Here is a 27725-nt window from a genome sequence, read left to right as displayed (position 1 = left end):
TTGTTTGTCTTCCTACAAACAAAGCTGCATTTTTACTCACAAATAACCTATTTTAGCAGGCATTAGAGTTTGAGGTCTTACATTTTAATACTGTTTTTTACCTGAAAAAAACTTAGGATTTCCAAGAGATTTTCAGAAAGTTTCAGATGGAATCAGTACTTTCATAGAGGAAGGGTCGCTTACTTAAGCTTCATTAAATACCTACCCCAAATAAACAAATAAATAAGCAAGCACAGTTGCATAACTGGATCTTTGGTTAATTTTCAGACAGAAAGTAATAAAGAATTATCAGAAAGATCTGTGTATTCACCTTTCCAATTGAAGTGCCATGACGCAAATGACTTTGAGACCTCTGCTTAAGAATATTTACTTTGAGCTAAGTTCATTCATACACAGATCCCTTCTGACTCTCTTATCTACTTAAATGTCTGCAATTATGCTAATAAAAATCCATACTGCAGCAGAAGCATCATGTTATGCATAAAAAGTGCTCTCATTAGCACTGTCCTTTAAGAGGTAAAAATATAGGTGCCATAATTTATATGCTGATTTACTGTATTTGAAGTCTCTTGTACATTGTAATTGACACTTATGCTCCCAGTATCACTGGATGCCAAACCCTACAGTTCTAAAATATAGCCAATCATTTCTTAAGGACATGTAGAGAAAGTACACTGGAAAGGAATGAACAGTAGAAAACAACCCAACCCGCTCCCAGCCACTCAGTGAAAAAACACAAAACCAAACAAACCCCAGCAAAACAATCCTTGCTATCTCAACTATTTTATCCTGAAACTAAAAAGTAATGAGTACCAAAATGAGGAATTGTTTCTTCCTACCCTCACCACTGTTGTAGGAAGATTTTCCTTCTACACTTATACTATCTTTTTAAGTGCAATCTCAACATTTTCTGTTACTTGTGGTCCTTCAAAAGGATCAGGACTTCAGGAATAAACACCCTAAAAATCTGATCTGATACTCTTTTTTGAAAGAAGGTACTTCCTTATTGGGTGGTAACATAACAGCTAAAATATCAAACTGATGAATAAGTTAATCACTGGTAAAGGATTAACTTATTCATCAGGCATAAATAAACCCATCTACACAGCAGTAACATAACAACACCCCCCTTTGTAAGGGCCCACAGTGGCTAGATACATATCCAGAGTGAGGTTGCAAACAGTGAAATGTCTCACATGCAGCCATGTGTAGGTATACAAGGATGAACCAACACACTTCTTCCTTTATTCTCACTTCTAGAGACCTGGAGCCCATTAGCCCATTCTTTCCCTTACCAATGCTCTCAGGAGGAGGGGGAAATTGTGTTCAAATTCTCTCACTGAAATTACAGTGGAGGAGGTTAAATACATGTTTACTTAGAGACCCTGCAGGCTCCCATTTTTATTTGGGAAACACTAATTCCTACCATATTGCCACACTGTGATGTGCAAGCAATTCCCAGCAATGCTACAGAATCATCTTGTCCATCCTCTGAAGCACATCTTCAAAGATGCAAATCAGCATCAGAGCAATACTACCAGATAAATCACTATTTCCAGTAAGGATCAAGCATTCAAAGCACAGTTATGAACACTCAAAACAAAGTACGTGTTTGTTACAATTTACTGTTCTTGCCTAATTGAAGCATCCCCATTTTTTTCTGCTAGTTCTATAAAAGTGTATTTACCATTGTGAGCTGCAACTGCTTCACTTCCTTTCTGCTTGTAACCAAATATGATGTCAATCCATTCATGAAGATGTTCTGATACATATGGACTTTCTAAAGCCTCTTGGCTCTTCTGAAGAAAGTCATCAGGACCTGACAAGAGAAAGGTTTAATTAAAGGAGAAAATATCCTGTTCAGTATTGGTATCCATCTCTCTTCCTCCTCATTCTTGAAAAACCAACAAAACATCCCACACTAAAGGTCAATTTTCTTATAAAAATTAAAAGCCCCTGTTAATTTATGTCAGTGCTTTAAAGAAAGAGCTCATTTAGAAGAAACCAGAATGGACATTTTTTAGGAAGAACCACGATTCCAGTAATCTTGAATTAATTAATAATACAAGGAGTTTGACTATTATTACCTGATGCCCAAGGTGGAAGCTCTACATCTTCAACCGTCTTTCCACCTTGCCTTTTTCCCAAGTCCAATTTCAAACTATTTACTAGAAAACTAGAATCATTTTCATAAAATTCTGGAATCAACTGGAAATTAAAACAAACAAAAAAAACCCAAGTTTTGATATTAGTTTGAACGCTTAAACAGATCATTCAGTGGAAAGAAAGTTATTGAAGTTCATATGTCAAGCCCTGAAGTTGGGCAGGCTTTCCAGTTTTTTGTACAAGTCAGTTCTCTGAGCTAAACTGCTAAATTCAGAGTGGCACACATTTTTAACAAGTAATGTGTGACATATGAATCCACAACATCTATGAGTATCTTCAGAACTCTCATTGCATAGCTACCTTCTCATTTTTAAGCCATCAAGTAAGAGTCAAGACTAAAATCTAGAATAAAACTAAAACTATGACAAATTTCAGAAGTTAAATAAAATATTTAAATACCACCATGACTGTAGATTATTTTTTAAAGCATCACTGTATTAAATAACATTACTTTGACAAAGGAGTTTAACAGTATTTACTAAGTGACAGTATATTATTCTTAACACATTCTACAAGTTAGAGTTTCTAAAGGCTCAAAAACCCAAGATACTACTTCTACAGTTTAATTCTCAGAATGTATCATTGCAATACAGCCAAATCCTTATAAGATTCCAGCAGACAATACATAAAATTGTCTTTTCAGCCTTAATCCACACTCTAGTAATTCCCATCTATTTCCAGTAACATTCACAATGATACTTCTGTTAAAGTAAAAGGCAGAAAGCAGGCACAGATGAGCAAACATGGAGCTGATATAGGATTCATATACAGTTAATAAAGGATTCATAAAATGCAGTCATCAGCTGCACAAAAAAACCAAAAAACCCAAAAACCAAACCCACACAACTGAAAAGCACAAACTACAAAAAACAACCTAACACACTCCAACCAAACACTCTGAAATCAACAGTAAATGAGAAAGCTTCTTCTCACAGATGAGAAAATTTAAATAATTTTCCAGCCATTTATTTACCTCTTTGAAATCTGTTGCACCATCCAAACAGTTTTTCCAGGTTTCTGCAATGCTAGATAAGATAGATCAATCACACATTTACTAAAAAAGTATTTTTAAGGCTTTGCACTCCCCATTGATGCATATTTGAAAACAAAACCAGCCCAGTTATAGACAAAATGTAAACAAACCTGTTGAACATTCTGTCAGCATGATCAAACTTTCCATTCTGCAGACAGAGCATGTATTCTGGAGCTAAGAGGAAAGAAAAACACCATCAGCTTGCTCCAAATATTGTCTGCTTTGGAGGTAACTGTCTGCTCAGAAAGCATATAAAAGGTGTCTTACCAACTCTAACAAGATAAAACAAAACATAACCCGGAGAAGAATAATGGCTTCCATACATGAACTTGGGCTCTGGCATTTCCTGGTAACGTGTCTGCAGCACAGGAAAAAATAAGAAACGTCTGTTTCAGATCAGCACTGCTGCTTTCCCTCAACGCTGAACACATACACACTGTTTCTTTTTAAAGACACAGATTAGGACCACCCACCCTCAATTTTTCTTCTAATGATAAAACAAACTCTTAAGTTCTAATATCCATGCAAATTCAATCACAGCAGTAAATTAATATGGCAAAATAGTTGCCATAACTGATCATCCAGAACTATCAAGTTTTCAGTGGTTTTTTCCTCTCTCACTTTAGCCCATAACTGCAGTTGCTCAAAATCAAAGAAGTGCAAACAAATGCTTCCATTTTGACTTTCACACAAAGTTTCATGAGAGTATGGAAGAACATACTGACTTCCATCTACCTGGAAGGCTCCTTCCTGTCTGAAACTCCTATGCATTACTCTAAAACGTACCGTAATAAAACAGAATGACTTTTACTGCAGTAAGCATGAAGCCAATAACTGTTTGAGGAAAGTCACATCTTTGAAAGAAGTCTTTATTTAATGTTACTGTAAACACAATATTGTTTATATTCTCTTGTCTTTCACAATCTTAGGAAGCTATATGATTTTTAAACATTTTAATCTTTTTCATCAATATAATGGAGTTATTTTGTCCATATTTCTTTCTAATAATTCTGTAAATTATTTTGGAATAATTAGCTTTCCATAGAAGACAATTTTACACAAATAATTTAAAGCCAAGTAACTGAGGACCTTCTAAGTCTCTAAGTATGTGTTTGACAGCTTATGAAAAGAAAGCTTGCCTACCTTGAGAAATAGAAAAATTTGGTGCACTATTATAAGTGCAAGTTAGGGCTCTGACCTCCATGGATGCAAATTTCCTCCCTTTAAAGTACTCTCTCTCAAATTCAGTATTTTTCTTAAATGGAAATACAAGATTTCTACTACTTTTTCTTATTTCTTTCAAATGTGTGTTTTACATTATGCACTTAAATCCATGGGTTTTGAAGTTTCAAAAATCCATGTATGTTTATAGCATCTCAGTGCCACCATATATGCATTAAATGGATTTCAGAGTATTATTTTCGAAGTAATGCAAAACTTTTAAAAGTATATAGGTATGAAAAGGTAGTAAGAGAGGAAATGGATTCAAATAATTTTAAATTAGTACTGATAAAAACAGTTATGATGAAATTAAGCTGCAAAATAAACGTGGAATGGTTAGGTATGCTTCTGATAAAGTTTATAGCTAACTTTTGATAGAATAATTCATAAGACATAATTCCTAAAGCTTGCTAGACAAAGCTCCTTTCATTGCCAATATGTATAAGGCATAAAACGTTCAGCATATAAATGCCAAGATACATACCACAAGTCTATCCAGCCTTTCCTTATTCAGGGCACCAACTGGTTTACTAAGGTCACGAAATGTTTCAGGCTTTGTCAGATCTTAAAAAAAACAAAACAAAAAAACAACAAAACAAATGCTTGGTTATAGACTCCAAGCATTCTACTAGACTTTAATGTACTCTAATCAACATTTAAAAACAAACGAAAAAACCCCTGAACCTATCCAAGCAGCAACCAAGAAAACAAAAACCAACAAAGAAACCCTCCAGTAATTTTCTCCCTCCCTACTAACTGCAATCCCATAAAGTCTTACTGTAAATGCTTACTCATCTTGTTTCCACATATGTATAATCTCAAACCTCTTGCTTAAGAACTAATAGGTAACCTATAGGGCAGTTATTACAAGTATTATCATGTAATCAAAGTACTGCTACCAAAGTCACAAAAGCAGCTGGTATCCTCACCTTCCTACTCATTAACTATTCTGTGAGGCTACAGTTAAGTCCCACCATACAATCAGATTGAAATGTTTGAGCAGGTGCTGATGAATACCATGAAATTCCCCCTACTCTGCTTATTGCAGAGAGACACAATCCTCAAAAGGACAAAATCCCAACACAAACTGCACTAAGACCCTTAATCAAGTAACCTATTTAGGCATGAGCCTTGTCACCCTCTTTTCAATCTGCAATGCTAAGAATTATAAAAAAAACACCTGGATTCTGCACATTTCATTTTGTCTAACTTGTTCCAAAAAAAAAAAAAAAAAAAAAAAAAAAAAAAAAAAAAAAGCCATTTTACTGCTTCTTTTCCATTTATAATAATCACAGAAAGTCTTTGAATGCTCAGTACTGATGATCTGCAAAGCAACCAAACAGATGTTTGGCACATACTCTGTATTTGAGGATTGCAATACTTAAGAGAAAAAGGTAAAGAATTTTGTCCCCTAAGCTAAAGGAGAGGGGTAAGTCCACAGGAAAACACCAAAGACCACTAATGCCAGTTTCATTTTGATGTACCATGAAGTTTATGCAGTGTAAAAGCCCTTCCCACATTTCAGGTTAGTCATGATGCACTAACATGCTTTTTTATATACACATACCTAACACTGGACTAGAGTAGTCTGCTATGACCCAAGGAAATACAGGATATTGGGAGAGATCGTTGCAGCTTCTATCAGCCAGATTGTTGAGATGGAGAAGATACTGGTAATTTGATATAAGTCCTCGCTGCCACTGCAACACATAACTTTCAGCTGTGTGCTCTGCAATATGATTTTCTAAAACAAAATAAAACATTAAGAGTTGTGAGGTTTGAATTTTGGCCCCCAAATTATAATGTGATTAACATTATGCAAGATACTTTAAAATAATTAAGGGCACAGTTTCTTTATAGAACAAGTCAGAATTAACTGGAAACTTCATGGTGGCATAGCTACCATACTACACCATTTTTTAATATCTCTGCACATAGGTCTCAACTGCATTTGGCCAAAAAAAAAATCGTTAAGAAGGAGTGCTGCAACCAAACACAGTAAGAATGGATGAATATTTACATAGGGATGGAAAAATATTTGCAGACCATGAACAGCTCTCAGCAACAATAATCTTAAGAATTTCAAATTTCTAGAAGCAGTTCTGCTTCAGTCAAGAAAAAAATGAAATATATTTTCCTACTGCAACCATGAATGTCGACGATCAGTAAAAAGAAGTCACGTATGTACGTGAACAGGATTTAATTTCAGATCCACTGAAACAAAGTAGAAGAAAACTTGGCCCACACTCAAAAAAACAGGAATTATGCACCTGGAGTTCTCTTTGAAGTATAGGCAAGAGCTCAGTATATTCAAACTTGACTACCCTGCTTATTAGCAGTAATGTCAAGGTATGTTGCTGGAAAACTGGGTTATTTATTTATTTTTAAACTTTCTTCCATTGATTCCATATACAGCACCTGAGCAAGTGCCTGAAACAGTAGAATTGAAGGACTGCAACCATGGCATGATGGCAAGAAAGAAACTTGGATTAGATTATGGCAGGCCTCTATTTTAGCTCAGCATAGGGTGGAAAGACATTCCAATCTTTCCTTCACTTCAGTACTTTAAATTCTACAAGTAAAAAGCATTAGCACCTTCAAAGAGAGGCTCTTCTGCTGCCAGAGAGATACCGAGGTGCTACAAACACTTTTAGGGAAAGGGCTCACCATTTTTTATTTCTAAGCTCCAACATCATCAGCATTTTCATCTACACCTTGGAATTTCACCATAGAAAATTATCCAGAAAAAGTCTGAAGCACAGTAACAGCATGCAGTTATTTTAACAACAGAGAAAATGATGTCAGAATCTATTTCCTTTCCGAAGAAACATATAAAATCTACTAAAACAATTGTAAAAGAAAGTTATTCCTTTGTGGTTTTTCCATTTTTCTTTGTGTAGCAGGAGGGAAATGTCAACTGATACTTAGGTGAAATAACTGAAAGAGAACTAAAGTCCTGGTACAATAACAAAATAGCATAAAATTTACATAAATATTTTCAATATCAGCAGTAAATATGAGTTTCAATGTTTCAAACTACAGAAAAACCTCAGTCTTTTTCTCCCTTTTTTCCCCAGGACACATTTTAGGAAGTTTGTGTTTACAATCCACAAAAAAAAAAAAAAAATAGCCATCACTTTCTAGGAATTAATGCACAAAAGATGTAATAGAAATGAGAATTCAACTGTTTCAGAATGGTAATTTTCATCAATCACTCCTAAGACTGAGGAAAGTTCAGGTACTTATGTGTGCACTGGAAATCCACCTATTGCAGGAAGTTTCTCAGTAGGGTCTTAACTAAAGACTTGGGGGATCTACACACAATCTAGTCTATATTGTTTCAGCAAAGTACAATTTATCTGAGTGGATCTTAGTTATCCGTTATCCCTTGCTTTGAAGATAGCGTTTTGTGGCTTTGTTAGTTTCATTTGTTTGATTTTTGGTTTTTTTTTGTTTTTTTTTTTTTGAAGGGGGAAGGGGACTGTTAAATCACAGTGCATATCAAGTTGCAAATCAAAAAAAAAATAGTTTTGCCTCAATAATGCCTCCTCAACTTTCACACTCAGTTCTTCAAACACAACCAAACTGGTGCCATTTCACAACATTTATTCTGATATTTGCTTGTTTCTATTAAAAATTGTTACAGCTTATATATCTGTTTATTTTTCTCATTCTTCCCACACATCAACAGAGCAAATTTCCCTTCCCAAGGTACTACACACTACATTAGTAAATAAATACTCCAAACCTATATATTTTGCAATAAGGCGATAGACCTCATCTCGATCCTGACAATTGTAGAATTTCAAGTAGATGTCAGAACATAGATCATTTTCTGTGCAAAATACTTCAAGTCCCTGAAATGTTAAAAGGGGGAAAAACAAATGAGAGCAATTATTAACAAGCTGTAGTACTTGTGGGTTTTAACAGAATGTTCCAGTTTACCAATATCTAAGACTTATGACTCTATACTGGGTAGCAGTTTTGCCCAAAAAATCTAACATACTAAATTTTCTATTTCCAATCACAACAGCATTCAGTTTACACCGAGCCAATAGATTGGCTTTGTCTGGATTGATTAAGCCAAGGTAAAAGACATTTAATTCTTTGCATTACTCCATTCACTTCAGCAAAAAAAAGTATATTTGGTTTAAAAGTGTTTTGAGACAAAAAGATTTTTACAAGATTGAAATTTCAGTGCTAACACTGAAAGCACTCAACTGAGGTTTCACTGCAGAGCTCTTGACATTCCTCAGTGATGTGCAGCAGGAATCATCACTCCACATTAGTCTCAATAAGAAGCAGTGACCAAACTTCCTCCATGAATCAATCCAGAGAAAATACACCAAAAGAAAGAAATTAATTCTATCCTGTGATAGGTGCTTGAGATAAATGGAATTAATTGCTCCCTAATGGCACTCCCTTCTCCTATGCTTACTGCTTATGAAAGAAGTTTTTCATCCTTGTCAGAATTCGCTCTGTTTCCATCTTCTTGGCAACACAGGAAAAGAAAACACTTAAAAAACTGGAAAGGATCATTGAGTACTGTTTACTATTTAATACAGAGGTTTTAAGAACACACGGCTTTTACCTAATGAGTCAGGCTGTTTCATCTGGTCACTTTAAGAGACCATATATACAGCAAGACAATAAAATAAAATAAATACTTGAGCTTACCAGTGGCATCAGCCCATGTCTTCTTTTATAGATGCGACACACGTTTTGCAGTGTTATTTGTACTACTGGTTTCTGTGGGGTATGAGGGAGGGGGAAGAAAAGATGGAGACATTCTAGTAGGTTTATATTGTTCTACTTTACCCTCCTCAGAAAATCTGAAGTTTTTCTTGACTACAGATACTAGCAATATGAAAATAATATCCATCCATGTAATTTTAGCAGTGGAATAGTGATGCTAAGCAGTTATGTTAGAAAGAGGAAGCTTTATTTGCTGTTGGTTTTTGCCTGAGAGCAGTTGAGGAGTAAGTAGGCAGCAGTGTATGACCCCCGAGCCTGTCGCCAGCCGCAGCGCTCACGCACCAGAGAAGCGGAACACAAAGGGTGTTACAGGGAAGCCACTGGGCAGCTGGGCAAGCTGCGCCACCTGGCGGGCGGAACCAGGACGGCACCGTTATCCTCCCGAAACTCCCTCGCTTCGCCTTAACTTCCAGCACGTCCAAATCATAGAGTAATCCAGGTAGGAACGCACCTTTAAAGGCATTCTTGTCCAACCCCACTGCAGTGAGCAGGGATATGTTTAACTAGACCAGGTTACTCTGAGTGTGGTCCCAGCTAACCTTGTATATTTCCTGGGATGGGGCATCCACCACCATTGTCTCTGGACAACCTGTGCCAGTGTTTTACCACCCCCATTGTAAAACTAATTTTTTCCTCTATCTAGTTTGAATCTATCTTGTTCTAGTTTAAAACTATTACCCTTGGCATACAGCAAAAGGCCCTGCTATGGAGTCTGTCCCCCAAATTCCTCCTCCTTTGTTGAACACACTATAACCCTTGGCATACAGCAAAAGGCCCTGCTATGGAGTCTGTCCCCCAAATTCCTCCTCCTTTGTCGAACACACTATAACCCTTGGCATATAGCAGAAGGCCCTGCTTTATTATAAAGTCTGTCCCCCAAATTCCTCCTCCTTTGTCAAACACACTTTCTCCAATTCCCTTTTCCATGCTCTGTACTAGCTTTTCTGTACAAACATTCCTTCCTCTTGTCACAGACATGATCTCCCTAATGTAATGTTCCTTTCAGAGCACTCCAGAGCTCTCCCTTTATTTTCCGTGTCTGAGTCTTCAGACTCTGCTGAATCTTCTGCTTGTCTTTTCCTTGTCCTTAGGGCACTCAAATTAGGCAGATTCCTTCCTTTCCCCACAGGGTACCAGTGGATGAGAGCACTAGAAGTATGCTCCAGTCCTCAGCCCTGTGAGGGAACTGGCATTTCAGCACTGGGATTAGAGCATCGGTCTAGCTTGGTACTTCATCCCTGGCCAGACTGTGCTCCACTAGCCTGTAGGACCAGTCATACCCAGCTGAAGCAGCACCAGGGCTGCTGATGCAATCTCACAAGCAAATTGGAAAAAAGAATTTAATCTGAGAATTTAAGTTTTCTGGTGATAGTACTACTCCCATGTCCATACTAAAGGTATTTCACAGAATCATAGCTAAGTCAATGGCCTGCTGAGACAATCACTTCTGTTTCTATGATAAAGTTCCAAAGCAATAATCCATCTGCACCATGCACTCAGTTTTCCTCCAGAGAAAGAAATGGTCAGTTTAGTAGAAAATCCAGCTAAGAGCTCCCAAAGTAAACTACATGGACAGAGCTTAGAGTAAAGCTCTCACTAAATTGGAACATTATCAGACTAAGATTGAGAAATGTATCTTAAATGAAATGTAACAAATAGTGATCTTCAAATATTAATAGACAATGAGGAAAGGACATTTTGTGCTTTGTCAGTAGGAGGTAAACTAAGCAAGATAGCACAGAATGAAGCCTCAGAGAAAGAGATACACTGAATGCAGCAGAGATCAAAGAAAAACTAATGACCTTCTAAATATAACTGAAAAGAGTCTTCTTGGACTCTACGTGCATTTCAGAGAAAAAGTACAGAAAATTAAAACTGTCTACTAGCAGGGCAGCGTGCTCATGTTGTAAGCAAGACCATCTACGAGGCACTTACAGGATATCCATTAAGAGGCTGGAAGTACAAGTTAGCATCACTAACGCACACATGCCCTGGATTAGTCACCAGTGGCGTCACCATTTCTGCTTTACATTCCATATGCAGCGTTTCAGAAATGCTTTGAAATCTACAAGTGAAGAAAAGGAGTAAGTTTACCTCCAGTTCTTACTTTGGCAGAGGCACCCTTAAATTACTTAGAAAGGTTTTAGTTAGCTTACAGCCTTGGGACATCAGAATGAGGACTTCAGTAAGCCTATTTTATACAGGAAGGAATAAAGTTCTTTTTTGGGACCACCACTTCAACAGACACTCCAGAAAGGAACACTGCTACACTCTGCTCCAGTCTCAGGGCAGTAAGCCAGCTGACTTCTCTAGAATTATAGTTTTATTTGGCATATACTCATATCCAATTGCAATAAATTCACATAGAAATGAAATGTTTTGGAGAAAAAGTAACACATTAATCTTCTCAACACAGAATTTCTCACTCTACATTCCGGATACTTCAGAATACTAAGAAGCTAACTCTCTGAATTAGAGAGTTTACACTAACTCAACCAGCCATCTAACTATGAGTGCAGTAGACTACTCAAGCAACAAGATGAAAGTGATTTCCAAGTAGAAAGTGATTACAAAAGTACCTGTTTTTATCAAATGAAGTTCTAGCCAAGCGTGATTGTAATATAGCAGTTATCTAGTGTGGAAGAAAAGAAAAATTAATATGGTATCTGATGCAAATGCAATGAGAATTATTAAACAGTAATATCACAATTTTATTATTAGGCAGGGATATTAGAAATAATCAGATACTCACCATGGCAGCTTGATCTCCCATCCTATCTAGACAAGAAGCCCTGTAAAGCTAAACAATGAACTTTAAGTGAAATAGCACAGAAATGTCCTACACAGCTCAGAAGTCAACAGAAACAGGAGGGGCTGTACCATCCTTGGTGATGGCATACTAAAAGATCTATTATGATTTCTTTTTAAAGTAGGACATATTTATTCACTTCTACTGCCATGTTACTACTTTGTACCACACTGCATGCTGAAAGCTAATATGGGTCACTTACAACAGCTGTCAGAATTAGATGCTGTGTTCAAATCCACATTTTAAAAACAGATATTCCAAGGTTTTCACCTTGAGCATAAATAAACCTTTACACTAAAAATCAAAAGATGCTTTGATGAACTATACCTGATGTAGAGTTTGCACAACATCTCCTACTTTCCCAGCAACATCCAGTTGGAATAAGTGTTCTGTTCTACCCTAAAATTAAAAGTACATTTACTGTGAATTAGAATTCATTTACTATGAATTAAACAGAACTCTGTGGAAAAAAAAATTAAACAAAACTAAAAACCCCTAAATAATAAAACTCCAAAAGCCAGTGAAATTATGCTGTTAAAGATTGTGTTATATGTCAAAGATCTCAAAAGCAGATGTTGATCTTTTTTCTTTACAAACGTATCTTGCCTGGTGAAAGCTCTCTGTGCAGTGTTGTTTAATACAATGCAGCACAATAGCTCCGAAGTGAATAAGTTACTATAGTGCAAACATCAATAAAAGTAGTACCTGTTCTGCCTATTTTAATATCTATTTTAAACACATGCAAATATGGAACTAGCAAATGATACGTTACATTTTTAACAGCTACTGTATTTCTTATGGATGAAAGACACCAGCCCATCAAATCTTTAACAACTAGGCTAAAAAAGTTAGTCACTCCCATCTACATAAGTAGTTTTGAGCTGAAAAGATCCCAAACCAATCACAGTCTATTTTGACTAGTCATTCACAAAAGCCTCACTAACACATCAACCAGCTTATGTGGCACACTCATTTTTCTCCTATGAAGTTTTCCCAGATTTCTTAAGTGTCATATTATAGTAGACATTCCTACTTTTACTTAAGTATATTAAAAGTATGTGTATGGATCAATTGGCACTAACTTTACTCATGACTCATATTTAGCAAAGGTAGTTGAATACTTTCATGACTCCTGAATGTAGTATAAAACTATATCAACAAGTTTCTGTGGCATTTTGTGATTTCTCAGGCTAGACTTTAAAAAAAAAAGCAATGATGTGATCAATAAGATTAAAGCAAGACACTGGTCAGTAGATACAGCTGGATTAAACTGAAGAAGAAAAATATGAAAATGTAGATGATCTTCATTGTAATGTATGTGATCTGAGCTGAACTGACAGCAATGCAAGAGGAAATCATGCTTCGAAAAGCAAATGGAACTGGATTATGGGAGACATTAAATTCAGTAGCAATTTAGATAAAAGCCTTGCAACTTTTCACCCAGAGCATTATTTTCCTTCAGCAGGAAAAAAACACAGCTCTCAGAAATCTTAGTGAATGGTCTACAAGTATTGCTTACAGCCAACAATGTGACAGTTTTTGTGAGCAGTTGTCTATAGCTCTCCAGTCATATTCAAAGACAAGAGCTAAGTATTTTGTAATTGATCTGAAACAATCAAAGAAAGACATGGGAGATAAAATGTATTACTCAATTCCAGCACTCAGTGGCATATGGAACTGGCAACAACTGAAGAAGAAGATATTTAGCAGCAACAGAAAAAAAAATCAGAAAAGATAGAAAGTGAACTAGATTTCGTGTTTTAAAATGCAGGGAAAAAGCCGCACTTCAGCAAAGTAAATCAGGATGGTTAACTGTCAGAAATGTTTTAGCTGTGGATAAATCATAACTTAGCAGAAAATTAAGTGAAAAGCTTTCTAAACAACCCTTCTGATTCTTTCCTTTTCCACTGTTTTGGCAATGGGATAAGGTATTTGTCTGATAATTAATAAATCTTGCACATGGCTGCAAAGCAAATCGTAGAAGGACTAGAAGGCAAAATAGGTTCAACACATGAAGAATTATCAGAATAAAAAAAAAAAGAAAAAAACCCTTTAAAGTCCTAGTTCAGAGGCAGATCTAATCACAAAACCAACCCAAAGCACGTGTTGAGAAAACAGAGATCCTCTCTTGTCTCTCTGCTCTTCACTACAGTAATACAGATTTATAGACTCCATCATTCTTGAAATTTCTTATTTAAACAAAAACACTGAGAAATATAATTCTGTCTTTTTCAACTCTTGGGCAAAATATGAATTAACTCTGAAAAATAAGTTTTGTGTTTGTCTTAACTAATCTCATAATTTAAGCAAAGAACCTATACTTGTATGGCTTGAAGCCTCCAGGCTCGGAATCAGAGCAGACCGACCCCATCAGCAGAAAGTAGCCAGGAGCAAGCTCCAATTTCTGCTGTGAGCAGCCTTATTTACCATTTATTTGAACTGAGAAACACTCAGCTGGGAAATATGAATTAGCAATCTCTGATCTGAGCAGAATCTCAGCAATCTCAGTCTGAGCAGAACTGAGGAGAAGCCACTTAGCCAGGATGCAGTGTCCACTGTACATGAGCTGGCAGCTGGCAGCTCTGACTGTTGAGCCCATGGAGCTACACATAAAGGTAAATGGCAAGTGTCAAGTCTGCAGCATGTCCTCCAAGAAGTATCAGAAAGCCATCACAGAAGAATTCAGACATGTTTTTTTCAATATGCAATTACTTTTTTTTAAAGCTTCATTATCATATTTCTCAAATGATAATTATCTCACTCTTTCAGAAATGAGAACATAAATCCTCACAAAACTCCAGTTTCTAAAAGCAGTGAAAAAAAATATATACTTACTCTTACTGTTTTATAGGGTGCAATAACATTTCTTTCTTTAATGAGAAAAACCTGAAAGAGTAAGACACTACAGATTTACACCTTAAAAATAATAAAATTAATCAGAAGTACTGGTAAATACAAAGCTAAGAACGCTGTTTAAGCAAGCAAAATACTGGGTTGTAATATCCTGCTTTAACTACCCCAGATAAACTGCAGAAAAACAATGAGCTTTTATATCAGCTAACTGCAAGGAAGGCAAGAGTCCAATTTCGTTCAGAGGCTTACTTATAGAGTTGATTAGTGGGCTTTTATCCTAATCATATGATCTTCAAGGAGCTACATTCAGTGGGGCAGATCCTCCCCCTCTTTTAGTGGCTCAGGGTTCTGCCCAAACAGGAATTACCCCAGACTGGCAACACGCAACATACACTGTGCAAACTTTCTCAAATGAATGCCTTTCTTCTATTGCTAAATGTTTCTCTTCCAGCTCCAACCACAATGAACACTAGATTTCCTCCCTCATCCAATACCATGCTTTTGAACAGTTTTATTTCTCTGGTGTTAGCCTCATCTCTGAGAACATCTTTCCTCTCCAAAACCCACATAAAACTACTCTCCTTCTTCAGAACATTCTCAAAACTCCTATGAAAAGACCTGACTGGTAGCACACTAATTTGTATGCTGTGCCTTACTATCCACCATCTAAAAGGCAACAAGCCAGAAACAAGTTACCGTTTTGCTGTCTGTAGGGAAGGCTTAATTTTGCTAAGTCTCAGGCCTAAGCTCAGGACTGGTTCTGAACTAAACAAAATATAATGGGACTGCTGTCCTGGGGTGACAGCTGCATAACCTACAGTGTTCTACTCCTGGGCCAAGAAACTTGGTTGATCCCAGGTCCTTTCCCAGTGCCTCAGTTTCCTTCTTATAGGTAGCACACCTGCAGTTCTACACTCACAGATTCATTCAGAATCCTTCTGGCTGCTACATACAGCCTTCCCATTCCCAATGAGAAAGATTACAACAGAAACAATCTTAGCCCTGTGACTACTCCAAGAAACATCCAGCTAGAAACAAAGCAAGTGGCAAGCTGGGAAGCCCATATGCTCAGCATGCCTCTAAGTGCTACATTAAAAACCAATGGTAATTAGTGTCTTTCATCTGACATCATCATGTACAGACCCGAATCAGGCCATAGGAGAATCAGAATGAGAAACCTGCTTCACATTCATTGCTCTTCTGCAGGATAACTATACTGAGCACTCTACATTACATAAGAAGTAGACATAATGGTTTGATTTCTAAATTGTTACTTCTAAATTGTATAAAGAAAAGCTGCTTATCCAGCTATGTACTAACATTTTTTCTGATTCTAAAAACCAAAGATGTTTAAGATGTTCCAAGTATTCCCTACATGTGGCTTCCCACAAGGCCAAAATTCTACTTAAAAAAACCCATATTTTTAATTAGATAATGATCTGTCATAATTACAACTGGTGACTACTTGACACTTGAAGTCCATATGCCTTTTATACAAAATACCAGCACTTATGATGCCACCCAAGCATTTCAGAACATTTCCTCAGAGATAGGAACATGACTGGCAAGCTACAAATGGGAGGAGTGGGGGGTGCTAACCACACTTGCCATCTTAAAACTTAATTCCTCTTCCTTATAAGACATTTCTTATAGTCCCTTGTTCTTCAGAATACAGAGTAATGATGTACAGTGGAAGCACTGCCTGGAGGAGTTAGAAGTACTTTTTTAAAAATCACTCAGTACACAGAAAACCTGCAGACTCAAGAAATAGATTACACTGTATTTTTTAGAGAAGCAGTGTCAAAATGAAATTAAATATACTGGTTACTACAAAACAAATCACAAACTTCTCTGGCATAGACAGTATTAAATGCTCAAGTTTGTTTTTGACTGCAGCAGCATGTAGCTTAGCAAGGCTATCAATTTTGGGCATTGGTAAAGACAGATTTTAGAAACTGCACAAGAATATTTAAAATTGCATTTCCTGCCTCATCTCGGTTCTATCCTGAAAGGAACACAAACTTTTTTTTTTTTTTTTTTTTTTTTTTAACTTTTACAGCTTTGGAACACCTATCAACTCAAATTTATTAAAATTTAAAGTGTATCCCCTTGGTTAACTCTAGAATGAATATATCCACAATCATAACTCTAAGTTTTTGATAATAATTAATTTTGTTTTCAGTTAGCTTCCCACTCTTGGATTACAGCTTTGAGGAAAAATATGATTAAGGAATATAAGCTTGCTCATTTATATAACCTCACCTATTTATACATCAAGAATCTATTATATGCATGTCTTACCTGGTTACATACAACAGAAATCCCTCCAGATGTATTCCTAAAATGTAAATAAGATATTTGAAATTATGGGAATTTGGGCTTTAAAGGAAGTTAAATACATACAGTATCCCAAATTTACCTACCGTGTGAAAGGGTTATTTGCTTCATTATCTTCTGGGGCTTTTATACTAATGCAATCCCGCAATGGTATCTGCAGCAAGTTATAAAAATACACATCTTTATAAAAGCTTTTTCAAGAGAATCTTTAGTTACCAAGAAATTTAAGTTTACACTGCTTACCTTGATAATGGGCTGGATACTGTCATCTGGTTCAAAGATAATTGACTTTGAACAGATTTTTAGGGAGCCTCTGAATTTTCTAAAAGGAACAACAAACAAAAAAGTTGTGCATGCATTCAAAATACATGAGCCTAGAATGACTCCAGTAAATTAAGGTATGTAAGAGTTTTGTACCTTTCATCTTTGCAATCTCTATTTATAATGTGATTAGCTGTGTGTTGTTCAAAGTAATATTCTTCCAGGTTCAGAAGAAGCAGTGAAAACCTACAAATTAAAAATAAAAATATTTTATTCTAAGAGAAAATACTGTAACAGTTAGTACTCTTAATAAAACATATTGGTGTTTGGAAAGTTTTCACTGATCTCTTTGCTGCACCCCAAACCCCAATACTTAATTAATTTAACTCTTCAGAATAACAACCTATATGGAAAATCTATGTCTGTGAAGAAGATCAACTGATGCTCTTCCAACACATATAAAGTTAGATATTTGAGTCTGATGTCTTTGGTGGAAACTATTCTAATATAACCAGGCTTTCTGCTTCAGCCCTGATCAATATATACCAGGCAAAATATGCAATGACACAAAAAGAAAGGGCAGGAACTAATCACTTAGAATGGATAGAATTAGATTGTTTTGAAGCTGAGCCAAATTAAACTGGTCTAAAATGTTAAGTGAAAACACTGACACAGACTTTACAACATGACTGAGTTGCTCAATGGATGCCCTCAGAGGAAGCATTACCTTCCTCACCAACCACATTTTGTACTTCCTCCACACCTGTGTTCAGCCCCCAGGAAGCCTGTTCATGAACTAATGTGATTAACAACAAACCTCAATAAAAACAAAACAAAAATAGGAAACTGAAGTCTTCTAATGTATTTAATTGCAGGATTTTAGTAATGCCAGTGCTGGTACCAAGTAAATGCAAATAGGTCAGATTAGGGGGAATATAAAAATGTTTTCTCTACCAGCTTAACTAAAACTGCTGCAAGTGATCAAAACTCAACAACTTTGTAACAGGGTGAACACTAACACTCACTCACTAAGTGTTTCAGCTGTAGAGAATGCCAGTGGATACTGGCACAGCAGGAGAAGCAAAAACAACCTCAGTTGGAAGTACAATTTGTGTGCAGCACTCATCTGATCTGCACGAGTAAGTAGTATTTATTTACACCCACATTTTGAGCTTTTTGTACTTCGCACATGAAGCGCTTCACTAGAAATGCCTGTGAAAACACTAATAAACACCAAGTGTCCCCAGAGCATTATTCAAACAGCAGTAAATATGTCAAGAGTCCACAAAATGAACCAAGTGAATCGAACAGCCTGTTCATTAAAAAGCATATTTCACAATGGAAAAAACAGTGTTACTGAAAATACATCTTGTGCACTTAAAGATTGTGTTGTGGTTGTTATCTTTAACAGAACATAACGATACAGGTTTTACTGCAACTACAAGTAACAGTAGGTCTATATACTCAAAACTGTTTGTGTTTCCAAGATACTTTGTCTTACTGCTCTGTTGCTTTTTTAAAATGGTCTTATCTCTACTTTCCTTTCTTGACAACAGATTTTTTATGATCCTAGTTTTGGTGCTTTTCTTTGCAGTATCTACTATGGGCCTTTTTTTTTTATTATTTGTGCTGAAAACTGTTGATAATTCAAAGATTTAAGCACTGAGTGTGTTTAAACAGAGTCAAGGCCTTTTCAGCTTCACCCCACCCCACCAGCGAGGAGGCTGGAGGTGCACAAGGAGTTGGGAGTGGACACAGCCAGGACAGCTGACCCCAGCTGACCAAGGGTTATTCTGTGCCATATAGAATTATACTCAGTAACTGTGGGGAAGCTACTATTTTTCATATCCTATTACATGCCATTTTTCAAAATATCATACAGTTGAAATCATCCAGGACAAACTTAAAATTTCTGATTTTGCAAACTCAGATCTTGTAAGTTCTATCACATTTTTTTTAAAGCTTTCTAATAAAGCTATGTTAGGATGTATAAAGAGCAATTCGCCAGTAAAATGGTCTTCTTTCTAGTATGTATAAGCATACTATATATATGTATATTATATGTATAATTATTATTATTTAAGTAATAAGAAGTCAAGAATAAAGGTAGCATCCAGGTTTGTTTGAAAAAAAAAAAATCTATTCTCTTTCATCAGGAAACAGACACTATTGACATAAGGAACATAAGCTTCAGAGAAATGGCATTCATGGTCCCACAAATATTTTTTTCCAAGAAAACTACAATGACTGTTCAATAGAATTAATTTCTGAAATTCTTCACTCTTGGGCTCTTTCCTTTGTCTCCACCTATTCTTTTAACAAACTCCTCACATTTTTATATTCTTTCCAAATTCACCTGTTGACAGCACTGATATTTACTAGATTTTTAAGTTTTTGGTAAATGCAGTCATCCCTCACATATTGAAGACAAGCTGTGTTTTTATATCAAAACATTGGCATTATTCACAGTACCTACAATATGCTCAACATAAGGCAAAATACACAAACCAAGAGAGTTCTCTTTGAAATATTTCATTATCTCTATGAAAATATTGTATCTTTGTATACTTGTTACTTTATAAATAAATTCACCTTCCCAAAACCAGAAGTTGTAGGCAAGAATTTAACAATTTGAGGTTTTCTTTTCCCAGCATAACACTCACTGCTGCTGAACCACATGATGTCATGAAGGGAAAAAAAAAAAAAAAAAAAAAAAGCAAAGATATGCACAAAAACTCAAGATAAGATAAATTCTTTACATAGACTAAATAAGTACTGTGGGAAAACTGCAGGTTTACTCCTTTTTAAATACCATGTTTGCTAGCAGCATCCAGTTCATTCTTTTGCTATTTTCTCTGTGTCTCTTCCACATGAGTACTCATTCTCCAGGCCTACAGAGACAGTTTCGCTGTAGAGCTTCTTGCTGGAGACCTGCAACCTCCTGCTCACTGACCTCAGCTTTGCTGCCTGGAAAATGGGTTGCAATGCTGTGCTGGAAATTGTTAAAGCATTTTTCCTCAAACACCGTCCATCATATAGGCTAAGTTCATTTTGCATATTTATCTTCCCCTCCCACTCTCTGCAGAGCCTTCCATGTAGTTCTGAAGCCTCTTCCTAGCATTTCTATGCTTACTGCTACTCTACTTGCAAGTCCACTTACTCTAACTACATTTTCCTATATTTTCAGGCTGCAACAAGTAATTTCTGCAGGCAGACAGAGCCCAGATATCAAATCTCCACAAATGAAATCACAAGTCTCTACTACTCTCAAGCACCCACTGCAACTGGAACAAACTTACTGCCTGTCCCAAGACTATGCCACAACAACTGCCCCTTTTAAAATTAGTATGATACCATAAGTGAAAGCAAAATTTTCAGACCTGCATCTCACTACTGGCTAACAAATCTAGACCAGTTCAAGTTATTGTTAATAATGAACTCTGAAGATTTTGATGTGTGATCCCTGGACTAACCTTCTGGAATTTCTCAACTCATCTCAGTCTTTGCTGCTCTAAGTATTTAAATTTCATTTGCCTGTGTTAATGAACCATAGAACTGTCAAAGAAAAGTCAAGTTTCATCACATGTTACTGGAGTACAGTCAGAGCTTTGTATCTTCACAGAAGAAATATCTTTCACATAAATAAACAGAGCCATTGATAGTTACTGTATCAACAGGGTCCCTCTTGAGAACCATCACTGCACATAATGATACTTCAGGCTTGCCAGGAGGTTTAACAAGTATCTACAGATAGCAAGGGTACAGATCAGTCTCTGGCATGTTGCATAAATAGGCAAACAGCGTTGTGAAGGCCTGAAAAAAATAGGACATCAATCATAATAGCTGTAAAATTACAGCAATGGGGATCTTCAACATGCAACTAAGCAGTTGGGCTTTGGGCTGACTGCCTTCCAAAGAGCTAAAGGAAGTAGACACTTGTGATATCAACATGACCGGCATACCAAATTTATATACTATCAACTGCTATGTGGTCCTACAACAAGAATTTGTATGCATGTATAGCATACATTTAAAATAGTAATTTAATTCTGCACATGACAGGGAGACTTAAAAAAAAAAAAAAAAAATCAACAATTAACAGTAGGCAGAGAATGCATAAGATACCCTGTATAAGAAACTGGTTAAACCTGTAAGAGTTGAAAACTATATTTTGGTTTTCCGCCACTGAGCAGGCGTACTGTTCCCAGTGCTGTGTAATTAACAGCACGCACTGTAAGCCCATGACTTTATCACAGTGACCTGGAATAACAACCTGGATCGAAAAAAAATCAATGTCAAGACAAGCAACAGTAAGTTAATCCGTCCCCAGTCCGCCCTTCCTTGCCTTCAAGTCTGATCGAAGACATTAAAACCCCTCAATCCAAGCAGTTAGTCAGGCAAAAGTTTTAACTGGGTAATGTACAAAAATCCTTTGGTATCTAACATGAAAAAGGGTTTTGATTTTTTTTTTTTCACTTTTAAATTATCAGGAAGAACCAGCATCTAAAAAAAACCCAAAAAAACAACACAAACCAACAAAGAAACAAAGCCCAGTTCTTGTTCCTACATATTTGTAGCAGATCCCTTCAGTTTCTATTAAACACCTTTGCCTGGTGCTCTAGATCTTTGTAATCTTGTTTTACAGTAATAAACAAATATCACAAAGTTATTTTTCAGGCAAACAGAAAAGGATCAAGTTTGAGACATTTTTCTTATTACCAGCAAATGGTAATTTTGATCCATTTTCAAAATTAATAGTCCAATTGTTACTTGAAACTTCCCAAGTATAAATCATTAATGAGTTTTTATTAAAAATCTACTTAGAGAATGGTAATGCTATAGCTTGGAAAGCAATCTGAGTATCTGTTGATACAAAATCCTTTGAAATCCAGCAATAAAACTCATAGCTTAAAGCTTATTACAGGATGTTATTATGCTTGTGCCCTAATAAAGACAGGTTTATGCCCACAAATGTTGTGGTCACTATGCTATTTAATGGATTGCAACACACTGATCATGCTAGTAAGCCACAGGCCTGTCTTCAGGGATCATCGACCAATTTTTTTTCTTCTACAGTGAACTTGACATACTAGACTATAAAAAAACCCAAACAAAACAAATCAACAAACCAACATATTATTCTGAAAATGACACAGACACAAATTAGACAAGATTTTCAAAAAAATTTAAATTCCTTGGAAGGAGCTATAAGGGTTGAGAGACTGCAAGATGTTCAATGCCTTATACTGTAGCCTCTTAACAGTCCTGCCTTTATCCTCAATGTCTGAACAACAGCAAACAAACCTTCAGAGGGCTGTATTTTCTTACTATGTGTAATATTTGAAAAATGGAAATTGAAGGGAAAAAAAAAAAGCAGCTTCAGTAACTTTGCTGGTCACACACACTTGTAGTGTCTCAAAAACTACTTTCAGTTGTGGAGACCAGCCAATTTTGACTCAAAAAGTTATCACATTAGCAGACAAACCATAATGCAAGCTTCTATTCAGAGTGGTGGAGTTTTCCCAGGATAGTTTTGCACATGGAATGATACATGGAATACCAGAAACAGTACCATGAGAAGGAGTCAGGCACAAGAACAAGGTGGCCAGGAACAAGACTTTACCCTTTGGAATGCAGCAAACCCACACAGCAGCTCTGCTATCAAGAGATGCTAGGAAAGATGCAGTTTCACTTTCCAGGGTAAAATAAATCAGTAGCCACCACTGCCACTATGGCAAAGCCTTGAGCTTTAGAGTCAGTGGAAAGGCACTTACATTGTTACACCTCACATGTAATGCAAGTTCTGCATCCAAAAATCAACAGCAGCGTGAAGAGGGAAGAAGGAAGAACATGCAAGATAAGGGAATATCTTTTATCATAAAAACTCACACAGCTGGAAAAACCAACACCACCAACTTAAATAACACAAGGAGTCTCCCAGATCCAAAATGAAAAGAAGATTTTCAGCCATAGTTGTGCCTGACTGTCTGAGGGTATATGTTGGGGGGGTGAGAGCTACAGCAATGGATGATTGGTACAGTGTAGACACCACATCTTTACATCCCCCCAGATAACTTTAATGGAGGCTTTAAGAGCTTTTGTGCTGGAACATCTTCAATCCTCACAGTGTTGAAAGTATACAGAATCTGGTAAAGAGTTAATCTTTTAACAATCTATGAAAAGTTAAGCACCTACACTTAAGGGGAGAGGTAAATTAAAGCATGCCAACATAATTTTGCTTGAAGACCTAGTTCAAATTCCTGTCTTCATATAGTCCCAGAAAGATTGTATTAAGAATAACTGAAAAATTCATATGCCAGTCAGTTGGAAGGTATTTTCTTGTGAAGGGAATCAGTATTCATTTGAGAAGCAGCTCCAGGTAGAAAAAAGAAAAAGGTAACCATCTTGCCAAGAAAAACAGAACTCACTTCCTTTTTGAAAGAGCCACCATATAATTGCCATTCAGAAAAGGCCTGAGGACTATGAGTCAAGAACACACCCAAGACACATAAGAAAACTCGGCACTAAGTAGAAAGAAAATACTTGCAAAACTTCAGCTTGTATGAGGTCATTCCCAATACACAAAGTTTGGGAACCCAAAGGCACCCAAACATTCCTAGCATTGTTCTGAGTATGCAGCCAAGAAGACAATCGCCCTTTATAAACAACAACCTGGGGTTTATAACGCCTACCAAGGTGCTACAAAATATTCTCCAAACAGAAGTGAGCTGCATCAGGCTTAGTCTACTTGAGAATTTCACTGTTACTTTGTTTGATGTGCATGTCCCTCTATACTACACTTTGAAAAAACTCAGACACTCAACATCTGAGGGGAAAACAAAACAAGTCCACAATTTATTTTATATATCAAAATATCACCTACCAACTGAAGCACTGGACTTATTCAAACTGGACACAGGAATTGACCATGCAGGGACCAGTGCCTTGGCAAAATCCTGTTTAAACCACCCAGGAAAGGTACCCATTGATCTTGCTTTAAATTAACAATCTGTGATTGAAGCCTTACTATTTTTGTCCTTTTGTCAGAAAAGCACATGCTAGAAATCTACTTGGACACAAGGGTTTCAAGTGGCTGATCCAACACACCTTGCACAATCATTTGACCTGAAAATGGAAGTACAGTCCTAATAGCAGAAGGAAACAGTCAGGGATGAAACAGCAGGGCAGCCCAATCTAGCAGCAGCACACAGCTATGCAAATCCAACTCTAAAATTAAACCTCCTCCTCCCAAAAATAACAAATTATGTATAGGCCAGCTGTAGGACTCATTTGATGATCTTGGGATAAAAGCCTTCACTATGCATATTTTGTCTCAAGAGAGTAAAATAAGGCTACTGATAAAATAAATAAATAAAAATCCAATGCCCAAGCAACCATCACACCAAAAATCCATCTGCAGCACCTACATGCTGCCAGTAGGCTGCTTCATGTGAGTGGTGTATCCAGCAGAAGAGACTAACCCCTCACACAGGCAGGTGGGCAGGGTGCAAGACAAACCAGCAGCACTGTATAGAGAGACCCTCCTCACCAAGTGTTTACACTTGTCTGCATTTGAGCATACTGCCAGCAGAAGTGAGAAATCAATTTATAAAGAAGGCAATGACCTGAGCCAAACACCACATCATCTAATATGATGGTTTGTAACTAAAATTGTTTGTAAGAAAGGATTGCTGCTCATGAAGGATGAATATTTTAGGGATTAAATAAACTGTCCTGGACATAGGACATTTCAGCATTTTCTTGTTTTCTTTTAGAAAATGGCATATAGTCAGAAAAGAAGGTTTATGTAACTAGATATTAAAGTAGACTAATTAGTTAAGAAGAAATATTTTTTCAGATCACTTAAAACTAATCTGATCTTCCTTCCCTCCAAAGCAACTGCATAAGAAGATTAACTTCTTACTTACCAAGTTTCTCACTACTCTTTTAGCTTAAAGTTTTGTAGAAAGCAATGTATAAGTAACAAAAAAAACAAAAAATAACAATAAACCCCAAACCAAAACACACATCAAATGCAGCTGCCACAAAATTTTAAGCAGTCCTGTTCATTTCACTAGGAAATATGTACTCCAAGGATAAAAAGATCAAGCAAAGCTTTCAAGCAGAAGTTGGTGTCTCTAACAGCTACCCAGCACCTAGGTAAAAAAATTCCCAGAATGTGTCCCTTCAATTAAGTCATAGCAAGCTGCTTTTTTGCTTTTTTTTGTTTTAAGGTAGAACTATAAGGACAAAATGAACAAAAATGCAAAAATGTTTCTGATCTGATATTTCTAAACTCAAAATATTTTAAATTACTTAAATGCTTTTAATATTTCCTAACTGAGAAAAGCACAGGAAAAAGGGAGAGGAAAGGACCTGATATAGGGTACAAAACATAAACATTTACTTAGATTTTATATTAATATCAATTGTTAGGCAAGGAGAAGAAAAAGAGAAACAGGTTTGCACATATAGGAAAAGCTGCCAGTGCAAATGAGAAAGAGCTTGATCTTTCATGAAGTGCTCAAATTACAAGCTCAAATAATAAGATCCTGATATGCTTTCAAGTAGGAGCAAAGAAAAAAGTTCTCATCAACAACTGTAGCTCAATAATGTTGACACTGATATGCTCAGTTTGTTCTCAGGGCTTTTTAGAAGAGGGGTCTCATTTGGGTTCTTTGGGACAAGTCTGATTTTTTGCCTTGTTTTCTGAGCTTCGCTCCCCGCCCCCCCCCCCCCCCAAAAAAAAAAGGGCTATTTACATTAAATCCATAACACAGCTAACACAGTAATTTTCCTCGCTTTTCCTACAATTAAGATTCCTTCTTTACAATTCAAAATATTTCTCTTTTCCTTCTACACCACAAGTTTGTCCTTTCTGCCTGCAACCCCTTACAAACAACTAAAATCACAGCAGCCCCCCCAAAGCAACAATATATACAAGAAGACAAAACGTGACGCTGAACACATCTGTACTTAAAAAAAACCACTTCAGAGGATGTGGTAGCTTCATAGGCTGCGCAGCTATGAATCAGAATTTACACGGATAGAGTGAGTCCAGCTCTTCATCATGTGGTTTTCTCATCAACAATAAACAGTGCTGTGTAACCAGCAGAGACCTGCACCAGGAATTTGCGCAGGGCTCGCAAAGGACCAGCCTGCTGTTTCCCTGGTTCCCGCTGCAGGAAACAACTGGGAATCCCTGATCCCCCCCCAAGAGAAGGTGGTGTCCTGCTGTGTGACCCATGCCGACCTACTGCTCTCACAGAGATTTCCTATGTGGAAATATTAGGCTTGCAAAAGATTTTGAAACTTTCTGAAAGACAGATCCAGGTAAGCCAGGCAAAAGAAAGTGGGACACTACCTAAAAAGAAGGGAGTAAATTCAGGATACACTCAAGCATGTGTGATAAGCCTCCGTTGTACGTTCAGAAACAAAACAAAGACTACAGTCAACAAACAGGAGCGCGCAAATTGAATTAAATGCTTTAAAGAGACAACACAGAGTCTGTAATTCAAGGGCTGACAGTACACTGACTACAGTGTTCAGGGGGAAAAAAAGGAAAAAATATCACAGCAAACTACAACAAACTACAGAGAAACACAGCTCCATGCCACAAGCACAACTAATATACAGAAATCCACAAGACGCTATTTTTCATGCAGTTTATGCAAGGCAAGCAGCACTCCTATTTCCCCAGGTCCTTTTTACACCCTTTTCAGCCTTAGCTCGGGGGAGCCCTCAGCCACCGGATCCGAGCAGTTACAACAACGAGGGCAGCGCAGCACCCGGCTCTCCCGGCGCTGCGCCGCGGCCTCCCCGGAGCCCCGCGGCTCCGCCGGGCCCTGCGAGGGGCCGGGGCCGAGCGGGGCCGAGCGGGGCCGAGCGGGGCCGAGCGGGGCCGAGCGGGGCCGAGCGGGGCCGAGCGGGGCCGGCCGGGCAGTGCCGCTCACCTCTCCTTGGAGTACAGCTCCCGCTCCAGCCGCCGCCTGCGGATGAAAGCCATGGAGCCGCCCGGCCGAGGCGCCGGTGCCGCCGGCACAGCAGGCCGGGCCGGGCCAGGCCGCGCCTCGGGGAGGCGGGGAGAGCGGCCGGCCGCGGCCGCAGCCGGGCTGGGAGCCCGGCCCGCCCCGTCCGTAGCGCCGGAGAGGCGGGGGAGGCGGCTCGGGGAACAGGCCGGGGAGCGGCGTGTCGGCGCCCGCGGTTCTGCGCCCTCGCCGGGCTGCGCGGTCTCTGCCCTTCGGGGCCTCCGCGGCGCACACGGAGAGAAGCTCACGCTGTGTTACACGG

The 27725-nt window shown here is 37.6% G+C and overlaps 1 protein-coding gene across 2 annotated transcripts in view; it reads right to left on the bottom strand.

The window, feature by feature from the left end:
- Positions 1-27518, bottom strand: part of NSMAF (neutral sphingomyelinase activation associated factor) — a 38001-nt gene extending 10483 nt beyond the window's left edge. The window contains exons 1-19 of one of the 2 annotated variants that reach the window (XM_021555666.2): positions 27389-27518; positions 17592-17681; positions 17418-17496; positions 17261-17328; positions 17139-17175; positions 14820-14870; positions 12312-12383; positions 11928-11975; positions 11755-11807; positions 11111-11240; positions 9098-9169; positions 8169-8277; positions 5988-6164; positions 4905-4984; positions 3467-3557; positions 3310-3373; positions 3140-3191; positions 2088-2208; positions 1688-1819 (exon numbers count right to left, since the gene is read on the bottom strand). In XM_021555666.2, the coding sequence (XP_021411341.2) occupies positions 1688-1819; positions 2088-2208; positions 3140-3191; positions 3310-3373; positions 3467-3557; positions 4905-4984; positions 5988-6164; positions 8169-8277; positions 9098-9169; positions 11111-11240; positions 11755-11807; positions 11928-11975; positions 12312-12383; positions 14820-14870; positions 17139-17175; positions 17261-17328; positions 17418-17496; positions 17592-17681; positions 27389-27441 (1579 nt within the window). In that variant the 5' untranslated portion in view covers positions 27442-27518. Of the gene's footprint in view, positions 1-1687; positions 1820-2087; positions 2209-3139; positions 3192-3309; positions 3374-3466; positions 3558-4904; positions 4985-5987; positions 6165-8168; positions 8278-9097; positions 9170-11110; positions 11241-11754; positions 11808-11927; positions 11976-12311; positions 12384-14819; positions 14871-17138; positions 17176-17260; positions 17329-17417; positions 17497-17591; positions 17683-20275; positions 21467-27388 lie in introns of those variants that run through there. The other variant, XM_077783516.1, reaches the window with a different exon arrangement.
- Between the last annotated feature and the right edge of the window lie 207 nt (positions 27519-27725).

This window comes from Lonchura striata, chromosome 1, assembly GCF_046129695.1.
Source record: "Lonchura striata isolate bLonStr1 chromosome 1, bLonStr1.mat, whole genome shotgun sequence".
In the NCBI taxonomy this organism is placed as follows: domain Eukaryota; kingdom Metazoa; phylum Chordata; class Aves; order Passeriformes; family Estrildidae; genus Lonchura; species Lonchura striata.
Note: the sequence above shows the minus strand (reverse complement) of the source record. Positions and strands in the feature narration are given on the sequence as shown.